The sequence below is a fragment of the Meles meles genome, chromosome 18, assembly GCF_922984935.1.
Source record: "Meles meles chromosome 18, mMelMel3.1 paternal haplotype, whole genome shotgun sequence".
Taxonomy (NCBI): Eukaryota; Metazoa; Chordata; class Mammalia; order Carnivora; family Mustelidae; genus Meles; species Meles meles.
This window is the reverse complement of record NC_060083.1, coordinates 9,806,784-9,823,549: the sequence shown is the minus strand read 5'-3', so window position 1 is coordinate 9,823,549 and position 16,766 is coordinate 9,806,784. Positions and strand designations below refer to the sequence as shown.

Genomic DNA, 16,766 nt, shown 5'->3' with positions numbered 1-16,766 from the left:
TGATAGATTGCTGTGGCCAAATCGCCTCTAAAAGCACAGTATAAGCAAGTTTTGTTTTTGCTTATTATTATTCTAGGAAGCTGTTGGCGCCGCTACACGTTCACTCCGAGCATGTCTCAGAGACGGTTCGACTTACGAGAGTTCCACTCACAACTGCGAAACACGCTTGGGTTTACTCTCTCCACGATGAGTCATCCTAATAACTCAAAAGAACGGAAGATTCTGTGTCTGGCCTTTTCCATTTTATTTTTGCCTTCCTTTTCTTTCCCATCTTGCCTTTAATATAAAGGTGACATTGATAGCCCTGATGAGACAATATTGACGCTTTTTTGGGGGGGGTTTTTTTTTTTGGTTTTTTTTTTTTAAGATTTTATTTATTTATTTGACAGACGGAGATCACAAGCAGGCAGAGAGGCAGGCAGAGAGAGAGGGGGAAGCAGGCTCCCCGCTGAGCAGAGAGCCCGATGCGGGGCTCGATCCCAGGACCCTGAGATCAAGACCTGAGCCGAAGGCAGAGGCTTTAACCCACTGAGCCACCCAAGCACCCTTCTTTTTTTGTTTTAAAGAAATCTTTACCATCTTGAACTCAAGACCCCGAGATCAAGAGTCACGTGTTCTACCGCATGAGCCAGGGGGAGGTCCCTTGATATGTTGTTATTAACTAAAGTCCATGGTTTGCTTTATGGGTCACTCTGAGAGAGAGCACAGGCAGGGGGAGTGGCAGAGGGAGAAGCAGGCTCCTGGCTGCGCGGGGAGCCCCACGCCGGACTCGATCCCAGGACCCTGAGGTCATGACCTGAGCTGAAGGCAGACGCTTAATGACTGAGCCCCCCAGGCGCCCCAATCCTATGGGTTTTGACTCATGCGTAATGACATGTATCCATTAGTAGACTATCCTATAAGAGAGTTTCACTCCCTAAAAATCCCCCGAGTACCACATACTCACCCCTCCCTTTCTCTCTCGGAACGCCCTGGACCCACTCGTCTGTCTCCCGAGTTTCCACTTTTCCAGAATGTCATAGTGTCATAATCCTAGAGAACGTAGTAGACTTTTCACATTGGCTTTCCTCACTCAGCAGATTTACCACTTCTAATGTGATCATTTAAAAGATACATTTTCGGGGCATCTGGGTGGCTCAGTCGGCGAAGAGTCTGCCCTCTCCTCAGGTCATGATCCCGGGGGCCTGGGATCGAGCCCCGCATCGGGTTCCCCGCTCAGTGGGAAGCCTGCTTCTCCCTCTCCCTCTCTCCCCACTCGTGTTCCCTCTCTCGCTGTGTCTCTCTCTGCCAAACAAATAGACAAAATCTTTAAATAAATAAATGTAAGTTACATTTTCCATTCATAATATGAGGCAGGGCTTGGAAAGATTTGGGTTTGGAGCATAAAAGCCTAAAATCCAAGGTTTGGAGGAAAATACAGAACAGCAATGTGAGGTCAGTGGTGCGACTCAGACACGGAGTTTTTGAAGGGAAGTTTTCCGGGGTGGCGGGGGACCGGAGAGGCGGGGAAGGTGGCCCAGCCGGCGCCCTTCCAGCAAGCGGGAGTACAACCCCCCCTGCAGCCTAAGGGACCAACCACGTGCCCCTCAGCCACGGTCCCGAACTTTGGTGAATTATGAAAACAAAAGTGATTTTGACTACACTCAGCTCCGGGGACCAGCGTCCCCTCCACACCGCCCCCGGGTCAGGTGGGCTGTTGTGGTCAGGCTAGGAAGTTAGGCGGGAAATGCGTTCGGTGTGAGTGCGAGGGACACGGGCATGTCGCGCGGCGTCCTCCAGGCTGGTCCACCAGCAACGGCTTTCAAGGGAGCTTCTCTCGCTGGCCGTGCAGACTCCCTGGGCAGGGGGGGTGGGGGGACCCCAAGAGCTCTGAAACACTTGACAGCAGCAAGAAAGGGGAGGCCGCAATGACCCTTCTCTTCTCTCTCTAGAAGGTCCCCCGACATCTCCACCACCTGCAGAAGCAAACAGAAAGAAGTGTAGGGAAAACGCATCCTCGAGGTACGTTGGCCAGTTGTTACAAACATTCCAGCATTTTTCAGGACTGTGACGCTCGTGGTAGCGTTCAGCTTTCTGAAGTTGGGGGGGGGGGGTCTGACTTAAGTGAATATTAACTGTGATGCTTTTGTATTCACAGTGTCATTTTTTTTTTAAGATTTATTCATGTATTTGGGAGAGGGAGAGAAGGCAGGGGGGAGGGGCGGAGGGAGAGGGAGAGAGAATGTTAAAGCAGACTCCCCGCTGAGCACAGAGCTGACCCGGGGCTCAATCCCATGACCTTGAGATCATGACCTGAGCCAAAACCAAGAGTCACACATTTAACCAAGTGCGTCATCCAGACGCCTCTATAATGCTATTTTCCTAAGGAGGCTCCTCAAAACTGTGTATGCTTTGGGCCCCATAAACCTCGAGCTCACTTGTTCACAGGTTTTCTCCAGGAAAGAGGAGCAGCTCAGATCCTGGGTAGACGAAAGGGTCGAGCCAGCCAGAATGGATACAGATCCTGAACTAGGATTTTTTTTTTAATATTTATTTATTTGACAGATAGAGATCACAAGTAGGCAGAGAGGCAGGCAGAGAGAGAGAGAGGAGGAAGCAAGCTCCCAGCTAAGCAGAGAGCCCGATGCGGGGCTCGATCCCAGGACCCTGGGATCATGACCTGAGCCGAAGGCAGAGGCTTCAACCCGCTGAGCCACCCAGGCGCCCCTCCTGAACTAGGATTTAAATGAAAATTGTTGCAGTCTGAATTAGAAGATCATGCCGGTCAAGAGGATAGAGAGTTACTAAGTAATACAACGGCTTGATAAAGAGATACCCGTCGGCAGGCATTATTTAGAAATTATGATGTCAATGCGGGGAGACACAACGAGACGACCAGAGCAGGCTTCTCCGAGCAGCAGGGGCGCGGCGTCGAGCCCCCAAGACTTCGGGCTGCACGTGTGATCACACGGACAAGTGTCTGAAGATGTCCCGGAGAACTTTGCAAGTAAATGCCGGGAAGTGTCCTCACGAGGACAGAAGCAGCAATCGCTGGAAACAGGACATGTGAAAACAAGCGAGTGGCAGCTTGCCGTGCGCCCCGGCGGTGTCTGAGTCAAGTTCGGCATGTCAGGTCCGTACTTGGGAAGTCTCTAGCGCTGGGACAAAACTTGCCAGGGACAGCCGAGGCTGGATGGATGCCCGCAGACCCGGGGGCAGTAGGAGGAGCCCCCTACCCAGGGAAATACGTTATGTTGCCTCCACGCTGCGAACCCAGGAAACATCCTGATGGGACACCTGGGAGGGGTGATTTTATGGGTCAACGGGCTGGGACCACAGGGCGCCTCGGTAGTCGGCAGACAGGATTCTGGGGCGGGGGGTGTTCGGGGAAGAAACAAGTATTGGAACTGGCGGAGCAGATAGGCCGGGCCAGCTCCGTTGGCTAAAGCCCGGATGGGAACAAGAAGACTGACCCTCCCGGGAGTAAGAGAGAGTCCTTCCCGCCTGACCCCTTCACGCTGGGACATGGGCTTTCTTCGTGGCTTGGGCTGCCATGGAAACACCCGCTCTTCCCGGGTCTGGAGCTTGCTGCCTTCACAGGAGCTACATCATCCGCTCTCCTGGGTCTCAGGCTCTGGACTCAGACTGGAATTGGGGTCACCAGCCCTCGGAGGTCTCCTGTTTGCCCGCGCTCCTGCAGAACCTGGGACTTGCCACCCTCCATAGCCGCGGAGCACACTCCTTGTTACAGATCTTTTTAATAATCGCACATACACAGACAGATCGTGCTGGTTCTTTGGGGGGCCCTGACTAAGCCAATGGCCATGAAATAGTTAACTCTGGGAGAAACGGGAGGTGTGCTGCACGTCCTGTGTGTGAGAGAAGGATTTTTTAACTAATAGGATCTATTACTTTTGCAGTAAAAATAAAACAACACTGATTGCTTGAAGAACCTCGGAGTATCGGCTTCAGTATGATTTGGGGAGGTGATGTTTAGAGGTGGAAACGGCGTAACAACCTGTGCTGGAGAAAGGTCTGGATCTCTTAGGGGTCCAGAAAGAGGTGATCCCACCACAGACAGGACACAGCGTCTCTCCAACCCCCATTCCCTTAGTGAGCATCTTCTGCGGCCTCCCGCCAGCCAGGCCACAGCCCCCCGGGTGAGGGGGAGCCTCACTGTTCCCGGAGACCTCTTCGCGGAAGACCCCATGGGGCTGGGGGCAGCGGCTTCCCAGGGCAGCCCCCACCTGCTGCCCCAGCCGAGCATCTCTGCTCCAAACCCCCCTCCCCTCCCTGACCCGTGTCCCTTGGCATGGGGGTCTCAAGGAGCAGCTGTCTAGGACAGAATCTGTCCCATCCCGACGCCCCCCTCTTCTTTGCTTCCCACACCTCCCAGTTGCAAACGCCCCGCCCACAAAACCTCAAGTCCGTCCGCCTTCTTTCCCCACTCCACGGAGCTGAGAATTATAATCACGACGGTGACTTGGCCGGAGGAGGTAGGACCTCAGTGTCTCTGGGGGTCAGGGATGCTTACAGCCGCCCCTCCAATCCGTCTGGACCCCTCCCCTTTATGTTTCCTTTCTTCAAAATCCCCACTCCGGCCGCAGAGAGCTGGGGGCGGGGCAGGGGCGGGGCGGGGCAGGGGCGGGGCCGACCTCTAGGCCGTGTTGTTCCGCCTCATCTCGCACACCCAGCGCTGCACCTGCTTGCAGAAGTTGTCGTTCCAGCGGCCGTTGGCCCGGAGTTCCGCGCAGTCTTCGCCTCCACCCACCTCGTGCCCCTGCCAGTCATCGGGCTGAGTGGCCGCCCAGTTCCTAGGAAGGCAGGACGGAGCTCAAGCTCCCAGCCCTACCCCTGGCACCCCCACCGCACAGCAGAGGAGGAGGGGTTCAGGGAGCCCGACGCAGCAGCCTAGGAGGGAGAGGGTTGGGGATCCTCGTCGCCCCGGGGGAGGGGTGGCAGTGTCTTGGGGCGAAAGACCAGGGCGCTGGCCCCAGGCCAAACCAACAGGACGGAGGGGAGGCCACTGACTTGTAACTGTGCTCATAGTCGGTTCCGTCCACCCATTTCCAGGAGCCGTCGCTGTCCGTGAGACCTATCCAGGCATCGAAGGGGTTCGTGTGTTGCATAATGAACTTCTGGAAAACAGGCGGGGAGGAAGGTTCTGGTACATTGAATGTCCATGCAGGCAGCAGCTATGGCTGCCTCTGCCTTGTGGAGCTCCCTCTGCCCCCGGCCGAAGAGTCCGCTCCCAACACAACTATTGCTTTTTCTCCTGGAACTGGAGAGACCGCTGAGGGGAACTTGGCAGGGCCACCCCTCGTGCCAAGTGCTTTCCGAAGGTTATCTTATTTGATCCTTCGAGCGCTCTCTACATTGGGTGCCCTGGCGATTCACACTTCACGGGTGAGGTTAGGGAACTCGAGGCAGTTGGTCAAGCCCAGGAATCCCAGTGGCAGGGTTCGTGACCGCTGTCCCCTGACCTGGCGCCCAACCTCATTCCCAGCTCAGAGCTGCTACCCCGGACTCCCATCTTCTGGCGTCTTCTGCCCACGACCTCGAACTCTCAGAATCCTGACTCTGGCCCCTGCTGCCCCCACAGACTCCAACACCCATTATGGATCTCGGCTTCACTCGCCTCTCAAGGGCAGGTGCCCCTGGTCTGGCTTCTCTGGGTAGCTGTGCTTTCTGGAGTTTTGCTGGGTGGGGGCTTCCAAGCTTGGACCCACTGCCCAGAGCCCCATTATGACTTGGCTACATGGGGTCCACAGTCTGCTGGCCATGTGCGAGGGCAAGGTGGGGGGGGAGGAGGTGGTTTCTGAGACAGCCCCCCGGGACTCACGCACACCTCCAAGGACAACAGACCTCCACGTGGCTTTCTCTTATAGAAGGGACTGACGTCCCAGGGTTTGGGAGGGTAGCAGTGGGAGGGTAGAGAGGAAACACGGCTTGGCTTGACTAACATACACACCAAGCCCTTCCCTTGGATGGCATGTGCAGGGTCCATAGTCCCCTTTGGGGGGAAATTTCCCAATTCCATTCACTTCCCAGAGATCCGATCATGATCGCAGACAACCTCACCAGAGCACAGGTATGGTAGCACCCTCGAATTCTAGAATCCTGCCGACAGGACCGCGTTCCGTGCCCGAGGAGCAACCCTCAGAGGCTGGCGGAGCAACCCTCAGAGGCTGGCGGGCCTGCCTCACAAATTCAGAGGACTCAGCAGAGCTGGAGGGAGAGTGCCGGAGACCAGATGTTCTATTCGCTGCCACCTGCTGCCCCTGCCCCCTCTTCCCATCACCTGCACAGCTGATGAGCTGAACAGAGTACAAATCACCAAACTGCCAGGGGCTATCCAGCCCTCTGTGGTGAAGACGGAGGGGAGGGATCAAATAGTGCCAGGTGATTGGAGAAGATGGCCCAGGAGAATTCATCTCCCCTATTCCTGGGTAAGTAACAGGCAAGAAAAGAACTGTGCCCATTTATAAAATGGTGGCATGCGGGGGCAGGATGATCAGGTAACTTACGCAAAATCAAAGAGGAGGCGGATGATAGAAAATATCAAAGAAGACATCCAAGAAGAAAGAGAACACAATGATAAGGGACGGGAAGCAAAACCCAAGAGAAAGATTTGAGCCACGCGAAAAAGCCTAGGGACTCAGCAGAAAGCAGAGTCTTGGGCGTGGACGACAGGCTGGAGGACAGGACCGCAGCGCAGAGGGACAGAAAAAGAAACCCAGGCTGATGGCTGTGGACAGGACACGGCAGAGCGACGTCTGGATGACCTGTTCATCCAAGAGATCTCACAAGAGAAAAATGCTCAAGTATTTAAAATTATGTTTGAGAATTTAGAAAACCTACATTTACGAATTTAGAGGATGCTCCTGGCCCTGGAGGGAAATCGCAGAGAGAAGGCGCAACACGGAGATATATCTGGGCGAGGCTCATGAGATCCAGGGACAGAAAAGACTTCAACTACTCGGGCAAAATGCTTGTGGGATCTCAGAGAAGAGAAGGAGGCATGACAAACCTCGAAGTTGCTAAGAGACTAGATCTTTATCGCTTTCTACACTAAAAATGTGAGAATTCTGAGATGGGCTAAGAGCATTAGCGGATGGTGTTGGAGTGATTCTGTTGCAACACGGATATCAAACCAACACACTGTGCCCTCGAACTTCCATGTTCTCCGTCTGTCACATCTCCGTTTTTAAAAAAGAACAAGGCAGGGCGCCTGGCTGGCTCAGTCACTAGAACGAGCCACTCTTGATCTCAGGGTCTTGAGTTCCAGCCCAAGACGGGGCCTGGAGACACCTTACCAACAAACAAAAAACAGGAGACCCGTGAAGAACACACGAGGGGGGCGCCTGGGTGGCTCAGCGGGTTAAAGCCTCTGCCTTCAGCTCAGGTCATGATCCCGGGGTGCTGGGATCGAGCCCCGCGTCGGGCTCTTTGCTTAGCTGGGAGCCTGCTTCCTCCTCTCTCTCTGCCTGCCTCTCTGCCTACTTGTAATCTCTATCTGTCAAATAAATAAATCTTTAAAAAAAAAAAAAAAGAACACACGAGGACCGGTTTCCTCGTCTTTCGTACGGAAAGTTGTATGAACTCTTTGATTTTTGGAAGCTGATACATTTCAGCCCATCCTTTAAAATGGTCGAAGTAATCGCCAGCATGGCCCAAAACAAGGTACATCTAGTTCAAAATACCATAGGGGAGAAAACAAAAAGAACACATCTCACACAGCAAAGGCGAGAAAAGAAAAGAATATCGACAGGAAAAAAAAAAAAAAAAGACAGGCTGGAGATTAAACATGCCTGTTAAAAACGAATGTAAGTGAGAGACACATCTATTAAAAGAGGAGAAGATGCTTCTTTGGTTTTTAAAAAATCAGAAACCGAATGTATTCACAACCCGTAGGAGAAATCACGCGTGCACGCGCACACGCGCGCACACACACAGTTTCCTTAGTCCCTTCATCTCTCCCTCCCTCCCTCGAAAGGGTAAGGGTGGCTGCCCCCGTGGGGCCATGAGGGTTACAGTTTATTTTAGGAACGTGCCTGGCACAGGGCAAAGCCTCAACCACTGTTACCATCACATCCTCCTTTTCTGAAAAAATGCCTCCCCTTGGGGCGCCTGGGTGGCTCAGTGGGTTAAAGCCTCTGCCTTCGGCTCAGGTCATGATCCCAGGGTCCTGGGATCGAGCCCCACATCCGGCTCTCTGCTCCGCGGGGAGCCTGCTTCCTCCTCTCTCTCTGCCTGCCTCTCTGCCTAGTTGTGATTTCTCTCTGTCAAATAAATAAAATATTAAAAAAAAAATGCCTCCCCTTATCCTAACAGCTTGGCTGTCCCCTGTGAACTCTGCTGTTCAGGCTTGTGGCCGGTGGTGGCTGTGGGCAGGGGAGACCTGGAACACTTTGGAGGGACCCAGTAATCCGCGGCAGGCGTGTCCCTGGGAACGCTGCCCACTGCGTCCCTTGCTCCCACGGCCGCTCAGCCCACATCCAGCACGAAGGGACCAAGCGTCTGGGCTGTGCTCTCCCCGCAAGCTCGCAGCACTGCAGCTCATTCCGTCTGGAACTCTGTCCCCCCGCCTGCCTCGGGTCACCTGCTCACCTGGTTCCTGCCCCTTTGCCCCAACTCTTGGCCTTAACAATGTCCCACATCCTAGAATCAGCGGCTGCTTCACCATGAACTTCCCGGGGCTCTCCCAGGCCTTTGCCTCCCGACCCTCCCTTTGGTTAGAGACCGGGAAGAAAGCAGCCGGAGCCGGCCCACCTGCTCCTCCCGGGAGTTGATGACCACCAGGTGCGCGCTCTCCAGCCGGCAGTACTGGTCGGCGTCCGCCCACGTCTTCCCGGAGCGGGAGAACCAGTAGCAGCTGCCCTCGTACTCCAGCCAGTTGACGGGGCAGCACTGTGTGCCTGGGGCACAGGGGGGGCAGGGAGGTGAGACGCTGCGGCGGCGGGCGCAGGCGCACTGCGCGGGGGTCCCCTCTGTCCCTACCGTTGCTGCGCACGAAGGCCATCTGACAGGTGAGGATGCGGAGGTCCACGGGGAAGTGCTTCACGTGCAGCAGCAGGGCGGCGTGATCTAGGGCACCGCACGGGGTGGGGGGGGGCAGCATGAGGGCGCTGCCCTACCCCACCCCACAGGGCGAGCCAGCCTCGGGCTGGGGACACACGGGGCACATACACGGGGGGCGGGGGGCGGGTCTCTGACCTGCTTTCAGATCCTTCTGCTGCTTCTCCAGCTTGGCCTCCAGAGAGGTCAGCTGCTGACCCGCGCTGCCCCCTGAGGAGGAGGAAGGCTCAGCCATCCCCCCCCCCCCCCCCCCCGCCACCTCCTTCACGTCCCTGCATCCCGCCCACCCGAGCACCCGGGCAGGCCGCCCCTCCCTCCGCCCCCGGCCTCCCCACTCGCCCCGACCCCACGGTGGGCCTCTGCAGCGGGTCCCCGTGTTCTCGGTACAGAACCTCTCTTCGTTCCTTAGCGCAATGCCCACCTGGGGCACCGGCCCTCACCACTTCGCCCCTGCCACACCGCAAGGGGTCACACTCCCGAAATGGAGGGTGCGTTTTCTCACCTCCTGGCTTTGCGGATTCTGTTCCCTTTACCTGGCATGAACCCCCATGCTTTTCACCGGCCTAGTCTTCCTTCCGGCTCCTTCCGCCCGGGGTCAGCGTCCCTGGAAGCCTCGCCCCACTTCTAGGGCTGGGTTTCCGACGGCCCCGGGCAGCCCGCACACGACCCTCCTGCAGACCCCGCACGGGCGTCCAGCACACAGCGCGGCAAACCCACGCGCGCGGATAAGCCGCAGCCGCTGCGGCACGGAAGCCCCACGCACCGTGGAAGAGGAGGGTGCTGATCTCCGACAGGACCCCGTTGGAGAAGTGGGTGAAGTTTTCTTTTAGGACCCGCAGCTCCTCTTGCAGTTGGGCTCCTGGCCAGGAGGCAGGGAACAGGACAAAGTGGGCAGGGCTGCGTCGGGCCAGACTGCTCCAGCCTGTCCACGCCCACCCCTCCGGCCCTATCACCGCCCCCCAGCTGTCCCAGCGCTGCCCCTTTCTGACCCTCTCTGAGCTCTGCGAGCTCTTGGACTCCCCCCTCCAGTGCGCTCCCCCCGCCCGGCTGGGCCCTGCGACCTCACTTTGGGACCCAATCACGCAGACGGCCACCAGCAGCAGAACGTTGAAGCCGAGGACGAGCAGACTGAATCGGAACGTGGAGCACACGCGCTGCAGAAGGGCGGGGCTCCGAGGCCTCCCTGCGGGGAAGGGGTGTCAGAAGAGGGGCCTGGGGAGCCGGGAACACAGAGAGGGGACATAGGGGAGCACCCAGGGGACCAGAAGTCTGAGGAAGCACAGCCCGCGTGGGCGGCAGGAAAGTAGACTGGGAGGGTGCCAGTTGTGGCCGAGTCCCGGGGCTTTGACCCCAGGGGTCAGGCATCGCACACACGTGCATTTGTACACTCACTGCCCCCATGAGCACACACAGACATGCACACACACCAGCACAGGTGTGCACCACACAGAGTTCATGGCCCACGATACTCACATCATCTGTGTGCAAACCCCGCGCCGCACCCGGGGCCCCCGGAGGCCGGCACCGTGTTCTTCTCGGGGTCCATGCCGGGGCCCCTCAGACACGTCCCAAAGCACGACACACCGCTCATCCCTTCCGTGCGGCTCACTCCGCCGCGGCTGCGCAGGGCTCCCCAGGATCCGCCCTCCCACCCCCGCCCTGTCTCCCCTCACTTCCCTTTGCCCTGGGGCCCCCAGACCCCCCAGCTCCGTGGCCAGCTCTCGCCTCTAGCCTCAGCCTCCTCACAGAAGCCTCTCCCTGCCCGCGGCCACTGGGACCCCGACCCCCACACACACGTGCACATGCTTCTCTCATCTGGCCGTCAAGCTCAGTGCCCTGCACACACTCACTGAGGCACACTCGTGGCCCCCAGAACGGCCTCTGCCACCCTCCCTTTGCGACCCAATCACACAGCCGGACCCCACGTTGACTCAGAGAGACCATGTCTCTTACTCGTGCTCTGCCCGTTCCCCTCTCTGCGCACGGCCTCCCCTGTGCACACCCTTCCCCTCACACCCTCTCCTCCCCGGGCATCTCTCCATGCAGAAGCCCTCCTGGACCGCGGTCTTCCCCACCCAGCCAGGACCCCGTGGCGGAGTCCTACCATTCTCTCAGCCATGTCCCGCTGCCGCTGCCCTGCTTCCCAACCTCACCTATGATCTATAAACCCCAATTCCGGGCTGCCCGCACGTCCACTCTGAAGCCAGATCTCCTGCGGTTGAGCCCGGCCATGCCATCAACTGGCTCTGAGATTATGGGCAAGTCACTCGACTGCTTGGTGCCTCAAATTTTCTCATGGCCACTTCTAGTATCTAAAATAGTCAGACTCGGGGCGCCTGGCTGGCTCAGTGGGTTAAAGCCTCTGCTTTCGGCTCAGGTCATGATCCCAGGGTCCTGGGATCGAGTCCCCACATCGGTCTCTCTGCTCAGCGGGGAGCCTGCTTCTCCATCTCTCTCTGCCTGCCTCTCTGCCTACTTGTGATCTCTGTCTGTCAAATAAATAAATAAAATCTTTTTAAAAATTAAAATTAAATAAAATAGCCAGACTCACAGACAGGGTCTGGGAAAACAGGAGTCGCTGTTTCGGTTATGCAAGACGAGGAAGGTCCAGACATCTGCTGCTCCATCCTTACACCCGCATTGTCTCTAACCAGGTGCTATGGCACACAGAGACGCTGGTGAAGACGGCAGGACTCATGCTGGGTATTCTTTTTTTTTTTTTTTAAGATTTTATTTATTTATTTGACAGACAGAGATCCCAAATAGGCAGAGAGAGAGGCAGAGAGAGAGGAAGGGAAGCAGGCTCTCTGCCGAGCAGAGAGCCCAATGTGGGGCTCGATCCCAGGACCCTGGGATCATGACCCGAGCCGAAGTCAGAGGCTTTAACCCACTGAGCCACCCAGGCGCCCCCATGCTGGGTATTCTTACCACAGCTTTTCAAAACAGGGTAAGAAGAGTAGTGACCTGATTGGACTGTTCGGAGAACAAAATGAGGCCAAACATAAAAAGCGCTGGCCAGGCAAGTTGGAAAGTAAAAGGGTCTGCCAGACATGGAAACACGGAGGCTAGATCACCCTCTCCACCAGAAACAACTGAGACAAAAACAAAAACAAACAAACAACAAAAAAAAAAAACAACAAGAACAACAAAAAACCCAGACAACTACAAGAAGCCATCTTTTTCAAGACACCTGAACTGCGGGCAACAAAGGGTATGGATCCCTGAGAGATGGGGGACAACCGGATAAGCCCGATGTTCCCCCGGCCACTGCTAGGGGAAAGTTTCCAGCCAGACAGCGAGGAGGGAAATCCAAGCAGAGCCCAGCAGACTCCCCGAGCTGAGGAAATGGAACTGAGAGTCTGGGGAGACCACGGTGGCAGAGGTCATGGGACAGGGTGTCAGAGAGGAGAGAGCTGCCCATAGAATCATGGAGGTCTGCGGAGGGCTCCCCCATCCCAAGGAACCACTGAGTACTGACCAACACGAGCATGTCAGGAAAACTATCTTGGGCTAGGACAAAACCAACCCAGAAGGGCTGGGGAACAGAGCCTTGCACTCATACAGGTTGGGGAATGGTGCTATGGGGGAGCTTCGGACCGCCTAACAAATCATAAAAACAGGGGCACCTGGTTCACCCAGACGGAAGAACGTGTAGCTCTTGATCTCAGGGTTATGAGTTCAAGCCCCAATTTGGGTGTAGAGATTACTTAAAAAGTTAAATAAACTTAAAAAAAAAGTAACAGATTTTCTTTAAAACAAAAAGTCATAAAAGCAAAACAAAAAGGATCAACTTGATTCCATGTTGCTTGACAGCACCCCAGAACACAGCTCGAGAATATCTAGAGGGATACAGACATATCCAGCACACAGAGAACTAAAATTCACAATGTCTAGCCCACAGTTGAAGATTACCAGACATGCAAAGAGACAGGAAAACCCAGCTCGTAATGGGAAGGTTAATAAATGTATCAAAACAGACCCAGAATGGACACAGGTGTGAGAGTCAGCAGACATGGGACTTTACAACAGACATTGTAACTGTATATTGTTCCAAAACATATGTTCAAGTCAAGGAAGATACTTGAAAGTCCCAGGTTGAACTTCTAGGCTTGAAAACTACAATGTCTGAAATGGAAAATACATGTGGGTAGCATTAGTGGAGGGTTAGACGTCAGTATAGACACAGCAATGGTAACTATCTAAAAAGAAACACCGAAAGAGAAAAGAATTAAAAAAACAACGGAGGGAGCATCAATGAACTCTGGAGCCATGAATCCCAGGATAATTACATTCCTGGAAGGAGAAGGAGCAGGGTAGGGGGCAGAAAACGGGGTTTTGAGGAAACAGTGGCTGAAACATTTCCAAAATGGCAGAGAGCCGCGGGCTTCTTGAGTGCTGGGAAGAGCAGAAGCCTGTCTTGGAAAAGCAGGTGCCTCAGTCTCCTGCCTTGCGGCCCATCGGGTCTTTTGGGGTGAGCTCCCCCCTGTGTGAAATCCAAAACTTCTTGACTCTGTCCAAGCCTCCTGCTTAAACCGTGCATCCTCTCGCCCTCAGAAGATCTGACAGTAGCCGAAATCATTCTGAGAGTTAACCACATACCAGGCATCACGCGGGCACTGAGGACACACAGGGAGTGACTCATGTGGCCCCTGGCCACCCGCAGCTCACTCCCTGGGAAAGGAGAAACCGTGGGTGGGAATGCCTGTCCCCCCTGCTGCCCTCGCCCTAATCAGCGCCCACCGGCCCCTACAGCACTACCAACCCTACCGCTGTGTGCCAGCCTCGGGCATGAGGGCCCCCCTCCCAACCCAGGGTAACCAATCCCCACCCTGAGCTCGGAGCCCCAACCCTCCTGTCTCCACGAAACCTCACCCCATCACCAGAACCCCTCCCCGCTTTCTAGCTCCTGCCCCTCAGCCCAGATCTCTCTTGCCGGAAAACGTTTCCCAGATACTTGGAGCCTTCCTTCGGGACTTGCTAGGGAAGGATCTAGACAGGGTGCTTAGGGGAGTGGGGGTCTCCTGGGATCTCTCTGTGCCCCTCCCCCACCCCCAACCTTCCCATATACACACTCTCCTGCCTGCACGGGCTTTCCTCGCACACACGGACATGCACACACATGGCACACACGTGCACACACACGTGCACACACACGTGTACACACGCTGCTCAGCTTGGGAGGAAGGAGGACAGAGTCATCTCCAGCTTTCAGTGCGCCCTGACCCTCAGGGCAAACACCCTTCCCTGGATCCCCGAGGGAGAGCCAGGTGAGGTCAGGGGACCAGCAGAGGAGATGGGCCTCCTCCCCCTAGAGAAGCCTGGTGCCTTGTCTCAGCTGAATGTGACCTCGGAGAGACAGAGAGCGATCCGCAGCCAGATGGAGGGGAGCGAAGCCCCAGAAACGGACACTCACCTACGCAGAACTTGTCTCCTCTCCTGAGGGTGTGCGCGCGCAGGCCCGGGCCCTCCCCTCCATGCAGCTGCCGGTCACTGTCCTCGGCGTCTGGCTGCCGGATGGCCATGCCGGGCCCGGGGCTGGAGCTGGGTGGGACTGAGGCTCTCTTGGGGCAGGGGCTGAGCTCGGGGCTGAGGCCTGTGCTAAGAGGCCGCTTCGGGCAGAGGCCGACGATGGGGCTGGAGGCGAGCAGGCCGAGGCCACCACCTGGGCTGGGTCACAAGGGGGAGGTGAGTTTGGGGCGGAAATACCGCTGAGCCCGTCCCTTCTCAGGACACTGTGCAGGCCTTGACGCGGCCTGGAGCCTCCCTTCCATACTCTCATGGACCGAACGACCCCCTCCTCCATCCAGGCCCCGCCGTCCCCAAACTGGGGTCTCCTCATGACCCGATACCCCCAGCCCCACCTGCCGCCCGCCTAGGTTACCTGTAAGAGGTGCAGAGGACTGACTCCCGGGTCCCTCAGGTGGCCCGGGCCCCAGGGCGAGAAGTGGAGCAGGCGGCACCAGGAGGTCCCTGAGCCCGTGTGTCCTGGCGTCCGAGTGGCTCTAACCTGGCGTCTCCTGCCCCCAGGACTTTGGACAGTAAACAGAAGAGGAAACGGGGTTGGAACTCGGGCAGAGCATGGCGGGGGCGGGGGACACGACGGTCTCTGTTCTTCCCAGAGAAAAGGGTCTCCTGGCCCTCCTCCCCCACCCCCGCATGCCGGCCACCTCGCTCCCCGCCACACAGTTCGGAGGGGTCCAGGCCAGGCGGGGCTGGGGTGCAGGTCACCTGTTCCCCCTCTGCCCCTCCCCCGCTCTCCCTCTCTGCCCCCCGGATTTCCCATCACTGCTGGTGTCTGCAGACGTCCCCGGCAGGGACCTGAGGGGCCGGTTCTCTGCTCTCGCCCAACATATGGGGTCTGCATCCAGGCTCCCCAGCTCTGGGCGGGGTCGCCTCACTCTCCCGGGAATAAAGCCCCTCGAGGACCTGGAGCTTGGGGGGAGGAGGCGGGAGGCAGCCCTCCCTGGGCCGAGGGATCCGAACTCACCAAGCCCTTTCCGTGGCTTCATGTTCCGTGGCAACGTGAACCTTCTGACCCTCGCCCAGCGGGCTGCCGGCCGAGGGCAGAGTTTCTCCTGTTCAACTAAGCCTTCCTGCTGAAAAGGGAATGAGAGGCCTGTGTGTTCTGGTGGTAACTTTCTGACACACACAGTAACCCCCCGTGAGGGACACATGCGCACGCACTTGTGTGTTTTACTTTCTTCTGAATCCCAGGCTCCTGGTACACAGCAGGCACTCAGCGAGGACTTACGGAAGGCATGAGGGAGGGAACGGAGTCTCGCGTTATTGACATGACGGTTCTGTCCAGCAACGTTGCCTTTGCTCCCTGCATCCTAGTTCATGACCAGCCGAAGCCAGTTTCCCAGTCCACTCATGGGCCACTGCTCGAAGCCTGGAAAACACTGCTGGGAGGCCCTGGTCTTGGCAGGATGTGGTTTTTGTTCCAAGATTTTTTTTTCTTTTGAGATTTTGTTTATTTATTTGACAGGCAGAGATCACAAGGAGGCAGAGAGGCAGGCAGAGAGAGAGGAGGAAGCAGGCTCCCTGCTGAGCAGAGAGCCCGATGCGGGGCTCGATCCCAGAATCCCAGGATCATGACCTGAGCCGAAGGCAGCGGCTTAACCCACTGAGCCACCCAAGCACCCCACGTTCCAAGATTTAGGTAAGAACTCACCAAGTGGATTTTCTGCTGCAGGCCAAGGTTGACCGATGGCCATGTGGGGATGGGGGGTTCCTCACGTTCCTCACTGGCCACACAATTCAACGGAACTGATTCCTAGTTGTGGAGTTCGATCCCCACACCCCCTCCTGGGGAGAGAGGGCAAGGACCATGAGAGACATCCTCTGCCCCCTTCTCTTTCGCCCTGTTTGAAAGTCAGCATCTTAATTTACCAAAAGTCGATGTAAACTTTCTGAAGGTTTCATCTGGTCTCGTCATATTTTTGGTTGGCTTTTTCTGATTTGGGTTATGGAATCCTGTTTTATTATTCCTGAGTTCATGATACGCCATCTTCTCCCATCTCCCGTCCTACTTTCCTTCCTCCATCCGGTTTCCCAAACCAATTCTACTCTCCACAGGCAGCCAAAATGGCACACTTGCTTCTGTGACGGTGTCCAAAGAGGGTGGCCGTCAGCTTCCTCCCCCACTGTACGTGCAAGTCCCATCACCCATCCACAGCTAGGATCTGTTTTCCCTCCCCTTGCATCTG

At 56.4% G+C, this 16,766-nt stretch overlaps 1 protein-coding gene across 2 annotated transcripts; it reads right to left on the bottom strand.

Moving 5' to 3' along the window:
* Positions 1-1,455: 1,455 nt before the first annotated feature.
* Positions 1,456-15,756, bottom strand: LOC123929932 (asialoglycoprotein receptor 2-like). 2 transcript variants are annotated; one of them, XM_045986111.1, is made up of 12 exons: positions 15,742-15,756; positions 15,545-15,653; positions 14,939-15,086; positions 14,471-14,724; positions 10,124-10,240; positions 9,821-9,916; positions 9,196-9,267; positions 8,980-9,066; positions 8,752-8,897; positions 5,011-5,117; positions 4,635-4,793; positions 1,456-1,955 (listed from the first exon to the last, which is right to left on the bottom strand). In XM_045986111.1, the coding sequence occupies exons 4-11, from the start codon at positions 14,577-14,579 to the stop codon at positions 4,637-4,639; spliced, it is 891 nt and encodes a 296-aa protein (XP_045842067.1). In that variant the 5' UTR covers positions 14,580-14,724; positions 14,939-15,086; positions 15,545-15,653; positions 15,742-15,756; the 3' UTR covers positions 1,456-1,955; positions 4,635-4,636. The 2 variants fall into 2 exon arrangements, with proteins under 2 accessions (XP_045842067.1, XP_045842068.1); XM_045986112.1 differs by having other exon boundaries at positions 14,471-14,719.
* Between the last annotated feature and the right edge of the window lie 1,010 nt (positions 15,757-16,766).

Excerpts from the sequence above, each read along its gene's own strand:
- LOC123929932 (XM_045986111.1), bottom strand. The coding sequence starts at position 14,579 with ATGGCCATCCGGCAGCCAGACGCCGAGGACAGTGACCGGCAGCTGCAT. Across the intron at positions 9,067-9,195 it reads GCAGAAGGATCTGAAAGCAG|ATCACGCCGCCCTGCTGCTG; the intron begins GTCAGAGACCCG and ends GCGGTGCCCTAG. Across the intron at positions 8,898-8,979 it reads GGCCTTCGTGCGCAGCAACG|GCACACAGTGCTGCCCCGTC; the intron begins GTAGGGACAGAG and ends CCTGTGCCCCAG.